Source organism: Bison bison, unplaced genomic scaffold (genome assembly GCF_000754665.1).
Source record: "Bison bison bison isolate TAMUID 2011002044 unplaced genomic scaffold, Bison_UMD1.0 scf7180017864289, whole genome shotgun sequence".
In the NCBI taxonomy this organism is placed as follows: Eukaryota; Metazoa; Chordata; class Mammalia; order Artiodactyla; family Bovidae; genus Bison; species Bison bison.
This window is the reverse complement of record NW_011494861.1, coordinates 20,913,107-20,924,020: the sequence shown is the minus strand read 5'-3', so window position 1 is coordinate 20,924,020 and position 10,914 is coordinate 20,913,107. Positions and strand designations below refer to the sequence as shown.

Sequence of the window (10,914 nt, the reverse complement as noted above, 5' to 3'; positions counted from 1 at the left end):
GATGGACATGAGTCTGAGTGAACTCTGGGAGTTGGTGATGGACAGGGAGGCCTGGCGTGCTGTGATTCATGAGGTCGCAAAGAATCGGACATGACTGAGTGACTGAACTGAACTGAACAAGGTGTTAATACCAGATACTTCACAATCAAAAAGAAAATGATAGGATAGATAGATACACAAAGATAGATAAGAAAAAAAAGCCTACAGCAAAACAGAGAAATACTAATAGTTAAACGTAGAATATAAAGGTATTTTATATATATTCAGTAATCCCACTTAAAAGACTTGAAACCAAGATCTCAAAGAGAGGGACTTCCTGGTGGCCCAGTGAATCCACAGTTCCACTGCATGGGGCACAGGTCTGATTCCCAGTCAAGGAACTCAGATCCTGCCTGCTGCAAAGTGGGGCCCCCTACCCCCAAAAAAAGGATCTCGGTGAGAGATTAGCACTCCATGTTCATTGAAGCTCTATTCACAATAGCCAAGAAGTGGAAACAGCCTAAACGTCCATCAATGAATGAATGAAGAAGAAGTATACACACACATGCAGGAATATTATTCAGCCTTAAAAAAAAAGAAAACACTGTACTCTGCAACAACATGAATGTACCAAGAGGACATCATGCTAAGTGAAATAAGCCAGTCACAGAAGAACAAGCAGGGCTTGATTCCATTCACGTGAAATGGACAAACTCATAGAATCAGAGAGTTTAACAGCAGTCTGCAAGGGCTGTGGGGAGAAGGAAATGACAAGTTGCTAATCAAGGCCGTAATACTTCAATAACGCAAGGTTCTAGAGCTTTGCTGTATAACACTGGGCCTATAATTAACAACACTGTATTTCACCCTTACAATTTTATTAAGAGGGTAGATCTCATATTAAATATTCTTCCCATAATAAAATTTAAAAACAGGAACAAAAAAAACATTTAAAATGGTAATTTTTAAAAAAGTGTTTTCTAGCACTTTGATGTTATTATAAATATGTAAAGAATCAATATGCAGCTGGACAAAGAAAGCACTGAATAAATGACAGAAATGTAGGTAATCATTGTTTTGGGTTTCTATGATAATTTTATTATTTTTGTGTAATAAACTACCAATAAAAAGGAAAAAATATATAGTTATTCTTTCTTAGAAACATTCTCAAAATAAACTGTACTTACATGGATGGGAAGAGCAATAGCCTATTTTCGCTGTCTGTGAGGAGAGTAGTATATTTGCTGCAATAAATAAGACAGGTAAATGCTTGGCCTATTTATCACATAACAAAACATGAAAAACTTTAGATCTCACAGAATTGAGAAGCTTGGGGACAATCAGAAAGGTCCATTGTTTTACACACAAGATCATACTTAAATGGCCTTAGACATCTACAGACACAGATATAATGATACTTAGATTTAAAACATTTAAGTAAAAGAGCATTAATCACATTTTCCAATATATCACAATACAAAAATTTCTTTGATTCATTAAAAAAAAAATGACCTATCAAAGGTGGAAGAATGTTCTAAGAATACCGAAGTCAACAAAGTTAAGTGACTAAACAGGTTACAAAATTAATAAGAACTAGAGATGAAACCAAACCCAGTTTTCCTGATGCCCAACACACACATTTGTCGCCTGGAAGTACGTGCCTATACCTAAGTGGGTATCACAATGAGAACCACATGGCAATTCTTCAAATTTATTACTATTTATGTATCTTTTTTCTTCCTCCAGTTGAAAAACATTTACTTTGTTTCTGCCCCCTACTGGAACACAGTTGGTTAATAAGGTCCATTTTCAGAATTTAGATTCGTAAAAAATATTCAGGGACTATAAAGGCTCAAAATAGTTTCAAAAGTGAGTGTGTGAGAGGGACTAGAAGCAATGGTACCCTGGGAGCAATGAGCATGCCTAGCACCCAGATCTTGGTTGCTGAGAACTCTTCTCCACGAAAAGGAAAACAGTACTTCTCGAAGAAGTGACTCGTAGCTCATTTCAGAGCTGGAGCTGGGAAATCCAAGACGAACCTGAAAATCTCACTGAGCCTGAAAATAAAAGAACATTCAAAGAATGATGGGCACGTGCCTAAAGAACACAAGAGCCAGCTCAAAGGAGCTGGCATTAGCAAAATCAGGAAAAACGTGAACATCAATGATAGCAAAGAAATATGACTCACCAAAAAAAGGGAGAAATCCATGAATCTATATTGTAAAACAGCAGCTAGTACATACAAGAATGATGGAGCTAAAAAGTCATCAACAGGATCTATAACTAGTGCTTTGTAAGGAAACACACACTGAAGTATTCGGTGGCAAAAGGTCATGAGGGCCTCCAACTTACTCTTGAATAGTTTAAGAGTGTGTGTGTGTGTGTGTGTATTAAAGCAAATGAGGCAAAACGTAATTAATTACTCAGTGAGTCAGGAGAGAGTACATGTCTTATTTTTGTAAGACATGTACTCCTTGTCTTATTTTTGTAACATTTTTATAACATTCCTTGTCTTATTTTTGTAACATTTTTATAACTTTAAAATTACATAAAAAATTAAAAGTCATCCCCCAAAAGAGTTGCATTTAGTTCCCTTTGGCAAAATACTGTTCTGAAACCCACCATTATAAGGAAATGCCATATAACATATGTACTGGATAAGGTGAAATGAATGACAGCTTCTGGATATTTTACTATAAAAACTAGTCCAAAGTTTTAGTTTTTCAAATTTCAAATTATGAAACATTCAAGTATTGTTTCGGAAAATAAAGCCTTTTTCAACCTCATAAAGCAGGAATCAAAGAAAACTGGAAATGACTAGTTTGAAGTGTGGAGTTAAGCCCTAGAGCGCGCATTATGAGGTTTCAACTTAGAGGGCTACTTTCCTTTGTTATTGCTCAAAACCATTTCTAAAGAAGAAGCAAGCACTCAGAACAAAGATCTAATTTTTTTTCATTCAAAATTAAACAACAGGAAAAAGAAAACAATTTAATCACAAAAGTCTCAACTTTTTAAAAATCGAAATATAACTGATTTACAATATAGGTTACTTTTAGGTGCACAGCAAAGTGACTCAGTTATATATTTTTTTTTTCAGAATATTTTCCTTTATAGGTTATTACAAGATGTTGAAGATATTACAGGATATTGAATATTTTATAATCGCACAGTTCCCTGCACCATACAGTAAATTCTTGTTGCTTCAAACTCTTTTAAGTAAGACATTTTTCATTAGTTTTTGATACCGTCCTTAAATTTTATTAGCATGGTAAGCCAAACATTTATTCATTTCATTGTAGATATTGACTAGAAAAAGGCTTCCCTGGTGGTTCAGTGGTAGAGAATCTGCCCGCCAAATGTAGGAGACACAGGTTCGATCCCTGGGTTGAGAAGATCCCTTGGAGAAGGAAATGGCAACCCACTCCAGTATTCTTGCCTGGGAAATCCCATGGACAGAAGAGCCTGGCGGGCTACAGTCCATGGGTCACAAAAGAGTAAGACACAACTCAGCAACCAAACAACTGCCTAGGAACGTGAGTGAATGCCTCAGGTTCCTCTATGTCTGGGAAGCAGGAAACAGCTCAACTTGTCAGATATTCAGCATATACCCCAGTACTCACTCATCGAAACACTCTAAACCTGAAACTCCGGTATTTGACACAATATGAAATTCTTCAGGAATCAATGTATCTGTTAGTTTCTTTGGCTTAAAAAGAAAGAACAAGAATAAAAACATTAGATGAGTCATATAAATCCTAATTCCTATCCCCAAAGGATACTATTTATTAAGAGATTTTGATTAGAGAAATAACACTTAGTAATATGGGTCATGGCAAGGAATAATAAACTTTTAGCAGAAAACAGGTTAAAAAATTAACCATGAATTAAAGAACAATCTTGGTTTTAGTATTAAATAACAAAGAAATCTATTGACTTGAAAATTCAAGAGTTATTTCAGATTTACCTTAGCAACCTGCCAAAAATAAGAATTCTACAACTTTTTTTTCTGCCTTTTCTTAAATTGAAATCTAGCTGATTTATGATGATGTGTTACTTTCAAGTACTCTACAACTTTAAACTGTGGGTTTCTTAAAAAAAAAAAAAAAAAAACCTAGGCTCCTATACTGTATTTTCAAGATTAAATAGTTGTAATTTGGAAAACTGCTTAAGATACATTTGATCTTCTCCCAGTAAATTCCCTTTTCTAGAAAAAATTAGAAAGTGCCATGAAAAAATTAGAAAACTTAAACAATGCAGGCCGTTAGAGTTTCACATGGCTTTATAGTTTGAGGATTTTTTTAAGTAGAGAGAGGGAGAGGAAGTTATTTGTCAAATACTTCATTTACCTTATGAGGGACAATGATACCATCACGTGCCTGCAGTGCATGGTCCGTTCGTGGGGGACAAACCACACTCTCCCTCGTCTCTCCTTTAACATATTTAACATCATACAGAAAAGAAATATCCCTAAGATTAAAAAATAAAAATTCACAAAATAAGTTTTTTGTTTGGCTACTGGATAAAAGTGGGTAATGCCCACACACATCCTTCTAGTGGGTAAAAAAGGACACAAAACTGGTCTCCTTACCTCCTATTTTACTTAGAAGGCTGAGGCATTAGGGTTTTCCCCCACATCCGTCCTCTTCTCCACCTCAAACTTCTTTCTCCTTTCCTTCAACCTCAGATTAAGATGTATTCTATTCCCCAGGATTATTTCCTCCACTTCAGTCCTTCATTTCATCTTTGCCCACATCCTTGGGGATCTCATTCCATCAATTATAATTTCTGTGTGTTTCCTTTTCTCTTGGAATATTCCCTCCGGTCTATAACTCAGGTCATTTCTGCTTCTAAAAATCTTCCCTTGACTGTGCATTGTCATTAAGTTACCTTGATCTACCTCGCACTTTCTGCTCAACATTAGACTTCTTAAAATTTCCCTGCAATTCTGATTTCATTCCCATCTCTCTGGTAAAATCATTCTCCAGAAAGCTGAGGATGACTTTCTATAGTTAAGTCACCAGTTCTCATCTTCCACTGTTCTTCTCAGGTATTTTCCAGGGTTGATCACCTCACTTTCTAAAAATACTCTTCTCTCCCCTGCCCTCTGTATGACTGGACTCCCTTGGTTCCCTCGTCCCACCCACTCCTTTTTGGACATCTCTGTGACCTCCTGCCTACCAAATGGAAATGTTCTCCAACATCCTAGCCTCATTCCTCTGCGCTTTCCCTACACTTTCTCCCTTGGCTATACTATCAAATCTCACCTTATCATACTTGTTACTTCTAGATGCTGCTGCTAAGTCGCTTCAGTTGTGTCCGACTCTGTGCGACCCCATAGACAGCAGCCCACCAGGCTCCCCCATCCCTGGGATTCTCCAGGCAAGAACACTGGAGTGGGTTGCCATTTCCTTCTCCAATGCATGAAAGTGAAAAGTGAAAGGGAAGTCGCTCAGTTGTGTCCAACTCTAGTGACCCCATGGACTGCAGCCAACTAGGCTCCTCCGTCCATGGGATCTTCCAGGCAAAAGTACTGGAGTGGGGTGCCATTGCCTTCTCCGAACTTCTAGATACGACTAAATAATTCTCCCCCCATTCTAACTTGTCATGCTTCTGTAATCCCTAATTCTGTCAGTTAGCACCACCACTCTACTCATCAAAAATCTCAGCATCCATAATTGATTCTGTCCCATCCTTTGTCCTCAATGTCTGTCACTAACACTTATTGATATTATCATCACCCTCCTCTTGTCTCTTGCCAATGCCAAATCAGGATAACCTTTGCCACGTAAGGTATGTATCCACAGGGCCCAAGGACTCCAGTGAGGACATTTCAGAGAGGCCACTGTCCTGTCTTGCCACACTACAGATCTTCACATTTTAAAAAATTCCTACTTAGATGACATTTGACATTAACATTTTAATGTCAGATTATTGCCGCACTCAGAGCTAATGATTTTTCAAAGTACTTCAAATATCTCATAACTACTAATTATTAAATGTTAATAATTAAAGTCATGGTCCACTGGCATAAAATAAAGTACCAATACTTATGACACCAGAGCCCCAGAACACAGAAGTCCATAGCCTAAATTTCTGCCACTTTTTCTAGCACTGAGACATAACTGAGGAATAACACCTTATATTTACACAGCAGTAACAGCAGTGTACAGTTTTACAAGCGCTCTTACATTCATTGACTTCCCTGGTGGCTCACACAGTAAAGCATCTGCCTACAATGTGGGAGACCCGGGTTCAGTCCCTGGGTCAGGAAGATCTCCTGGAGAAGGGAATGGCAACCCACTCCATTATTCTTGCCTCCCCACCCAAAAAAGAGGCTCAAAGAAATATATGAGGACTTCCCTGGTGGCTCAGACCGTAAAGCATCTGTCTACAATGAGGGAGACCCAAGTTCAATCCATAGGTCAGGAAGATCCCCTTGAGAAAGAAATGGCAATCCACTCCAGTACTATTGCCTGGAAAATCCCATGGACAGAGGAGCCTGGTAGGCTACAGTCCATGGGGTCGCAAAGAGTCGGACACGACTGAGCAACTTCACTTTCACTTTATATTCATTATCTCATTTGTGCTTTCTATATCCCTGACAGGTACACAAAACAGAGTAAGTCTATTATTCCCTTTTTACAAATAAGAAACTGAACTCAGAAAAAACAAATAATCTACCCAAGTATTAGTAACTGTAAACTCACTATTAAGTGGTATTCCAATAAGGAGCATGGCAGGAGTAAGTTTTTTTTTTTTTTTTGGAGGGAGTAAATTGATAAATGAACCACACACAGAAAATTAGATCACAATCTTCACAGGGAAAATATTGACAATTTGGATATTTTTAGGAATGATATAAAAACAACAAATATAACTCGCTGATTTGATCACTTCCTTGATGGTGGTGCAGTGGCAGAGAATTTGCCTGCCAATGCAGGAGGCGCTAGAGACCTGGGTTTGATCCCTGGATCTGGAAGATCCCCTGGAGTAGGAAATGGAACCCACTCCAGGATTCTTGCCTGCAAAACTCCATGGACAGAGGAGCCTGATGCACTACAGTCCATGGGGTTGCAAAGAGTCAGACATGACTGAGCAACTGAGCACACACACGTGTAAAGGTTTAGGGTTTGCTCTGAGGAAAACCAGGGGCTAACAAGCACTTATTTTTCAAGTTTTTGCATGTCATAAAACTGTTACCTGGTTTTTCTCAGAAGTGCAAATAAAAGAGGCCCTAAAGACGTTCTGCCTGATACTGTCCCTCCTGCTAGGGTACAACAAGGGACAGGAGAGTGAGGGGACAAGTACACAAAGGCACAGCAAAGCAAACTTAAATGAGTGAAACGTCACAAGAGCCAGCTTCCGCTGCCTCCTACTGAGAATAATCATACACAAAAGGTAGACCCTGCCCTCTTCAGACTGTATGCTGGTTCATTAAAGATACTTCAAGCTTTAAAACCATGAGTGTGATTTTTCCAGTTCTGCTCCTCCCAAGGAAATCATACAAAATGAGATAATGACTCTGTTCATCTGCATCTACCCCACTATCTTCCTTCTTTACCTTCCAGCTCCCGTTAGGGAAACTGGATGGTCAATCAGGTATTTGAACTTATTTCTTCGGACAGGGTTATGCCAGACGTGGTCAACAGAGCGAGGAAGAGTACCCTGGGGAGAAAAAAAAAAAACATGAATACACAGCAGAGGGCGCTCTAGTCAAATGAAATCTATTCTTAATCATTTTTTTTGAGTACATTAAAGGCATTTGGATACTGTTTAGAAAAAATATAATTCTTATTGGATAACAAGAAGAATTATTAATGAAACTAGAACAACTTAATAGTGAAAGAAAAATATCAAGACTCCGGGCTTCCCTGGTGGTACAGCGGTTAAAAGCCTGACTTACAATGCAGGGCACAAGGACTTCCCAGGCTAGGGAAGACCCCACAAACCTCGGAGCAACGAAGTCCGGGCTCCACAACTACTCAGTCCAGGAACCACAACTAACAAGCCCACATGCAGCAACCAGTGAAGCCTGGGCACCCTAGAGCATGCGCTCGGCTATGACCGAGGGGCCACTGCAATGAGAAGCCTGTGTGCTGCAAGGATAGAGTAGGCCTCGCTCTCTGCAACTAGAGAAAGCCCATGTGCAGCAACCAAGACCGAGTCAGCCAAATAAATAAATAACTTTTTTTTTAAAAAAGAAAAACATCAAGACTAAGAGTGGTAACGATCATTTAGGTAAATCACACAGAAACAGGTTAATGGATATACTCAAGTATTTCCTTGAAAGTATTCATGCAAGATATTTTAGCTTTCAATCTAGGAATTAATTTTAAAATATCCTTAAGACAACCTGGAATATAAAACATATTAAATAAGTACTTAATGAACTGGATGTCAAGATAAATGTTCCTAAGTACTTTATACACACATATACACACACACACACCTTTGGAGTTTTAATTTTCTTAGGAGGCAGTAAGTTTTCAGGACAAGGACCAGCATTGGCCGCATTGGTCAGAGAAAGCAGAACTTCCTCAGGGATGAACTCATTTTGAAGGGAAGTAGGAAGGGGTTGTGACCGATCCACCAAAATTTTTTTCTCCTTTAGTTCAGGAAGTCCTAAGAAAATAATGGGAAAGAAAAGCTTACTGTAGTTTTTTTGTTTTAGTCAGTTAGAGATTTCCAGGCTGTCTCATCAATCCTATATATATATGTTGCTGACAGAGAGAACCATTGCTCCTGGTTGTCAAGAATAGCAACAATATTTAAAACACTGAATCATCTAGTCAAGAAAAAAAAAACAACTCATACTGTTTGCCCTACTCATGTTACCGAAATCACAAATCGTGTGTGTCCTATGCACAGTGAGGCCCATCAATATTAAACGTTAATGTTTGGAACAGAGAAAGGTTTATTACAGATTCACATGAGGAGATGGGTGGCTCATACCCTAAGAATCTCAAAGTTACTGAAAGCTTTCAACAAGTCCCTTTAAAAGCAAGAGGGGAGGGATGGGCGTGGTTAGTTGTTGCAGACTTCTCAGTGTCAGATTCTTTGTTCTTAAGGTCCGGTCATGGTCAGGTAGTGATGTTCCTGTAAATCTCTACCAGATGAATGGTATTCTCTGTCCTGACAAGAAAGAGCAAGGTTCCAAGGTATAACTTTCACCCTCCAAGGTCCAGATCCCGGCCAAGAGGAGACAGAGCTCAGTTGGCAGGTTCCCACACCCTGCCCAGCTGTCATCCATGAGGGAGCCAGGCATCCAACCCAGATGGCCCTCTGCTTCCTTAGGCCGCCCAAGTGGGGGAGACCAGGTCTCACAGATTGCGACCCAGGCAGACAGCCATTGCTCTTAGGTCTCAGAGACAGGGAAGGGAGAATTTCACTGCTGCCTCAAGGCCTGGACCAAGGCTAGTGGAGGGCCTTAATGAGGGCTTTGGAGCCCCACAGGCTGTTCCCTGGACCCTCCAGCTCACCTAGGCCCAAAACTGGGTAAGCTGGAGAGCCTCCAGGAGAAGACCTGTATCTGTCTCTTACCTCAGTCTCCACCTGATGACCACCACACCACTGATCCTTGATTGAATCACTTCCCCAATGATCCCTCATTGACAGTTATCAGCGGGCCACTGCGGTGTTGACCAATGGCTGAGAAGGACAACTGACAACCCTTCATTGGTTGCAAGTTGGTTGCTTGCAAGCGGGGCGCACTAAGGCACCAAGCATCGGCTGAGCAAGACCTGTTGCCTAGTAACAGGGTGTGGAGTAATGAGGCACAGTAATGGCTGGCTGCTAAGGGCTGCGCTCATTCTGCTCTGTTACACTCAGATCAGACATGAGTTAAAAAACTCATGTACAATGATAAACCTCCATTACTCCAAATTCAAAACTGAAAACAACTCACTTAACTTGATCAGTTAACTGGGACAGCATAAAGATGATGGGAATGTCTATTTACCCTTTGATATGAAAATCACAAAAGAAATCTCTTCAAAACTGTCAAATTACTTAGTAATTTTTTCTAAGTTCAAAGGTGAAAATTCAATTGGAACATTTACAGAGTGGAAGGGATTTGAGTTGGATTTAACAGTAGAATTGCAATTGTTAGAAATGAAAAGAGTAGAAACAGTTCAGTGCAGTCGCCCAGTAGTGTCCAACTCTTTGCAAGCCCATGAACTGCAGTATGCCAGGCTTCCCTGTCCATCACCAACTCCCAGAGCTTGCTCAAAAACAAACAAACAAAAAAAGGAGTAGAATAATCTGACCAAATTAGTAAGGTAACACTCAGTACAAAGAATGTTCTGCAGAGTTCAATGAGGGCAGATGATATAAAGAGAAGGTGAACACCTAATATAGGAAAAGTCTCCTATGTAGTTAGTCAAGGAGGGCTGGGCTGTCACTCTCCTTAAAGAACTCTCCACTAATCTATGCTTCTCACATAGCATGGTTTATTTTAATTTTTGTAAGGATGTATCATGCTTTAATGAACATCAGAACACCTAAAGTTCATATTACCAAATCTTTATCTCTTGCGAGTTTGGGATGGAGTCAGAATATCAGAAGAAATAAGAAAAAAAAAAAAGTAGATTTTAGCAGAGTCTCTCCTAAAAACAAGATGTAGGTAAGCTGGAGGAGGCTTTAACATAACAAGGGGAGAAATGAGTCTGGCAGATTCTTATTCTAGAACAGATCTGCACATCTATATATGAATGAAAATCTTATATAAGTACCTTCATTCAGAGTAATTACTAAAACCTGATACAAACTAGTTCCTTAACAAACAAACAAAAAAAACCCAAAACCCCAGAAAGTACTGTTTCAAACCACCACTGGTACTTAAAATAGGTTGAATTTAGAACAATATAAAACTCATCAGCATTTGAAAAAAAAAAAATTACAATCCTTATGCCGAGTAGGACTGCAAAATATTATAAA

General features: G+C 39.2%; 1 protein-coding gene across 1 annotated transcript in view; it reads right to left on the bottom strand.

The window, feature by feature from the left end:
* The window catches only part of AXDND1 (axonemal dynein light chain domain containing 1), an 80,153-nt gene that overhangs the window by 66,972 nt on the left and 2,267 nt on the right, over positions 1 to 10,914 (bottom strand). Inside the window, exons 2-6 of the mRNA XM_010850253.1 lie at positions 8,429 to 8,601; positions 7,541 to 7,644; positions 4,326 to 4,446; positions 3,600 to 3,685; positions 1,167 to 1,223 (exon numbers count right to left, since the gene is read on the bottom strand). Of these exons, the coding sequence (XP_010848555.1) occupies positions 1,167 to 1,223; positions 3,600 to 3,685; positions 4,326 to 4,446; positions 7,541 to 7,644; positions 8,429 to 8,601 (541 nt within the window). The remainder of the gene's footprint in view (positions 1 to 1,166; positions 1,224 to 3,599; positions 3,686 to 4,325; positions 4,447 to 7,540; positions 7,645 to 8,428; positions 8,602 to 10,914) is intronic.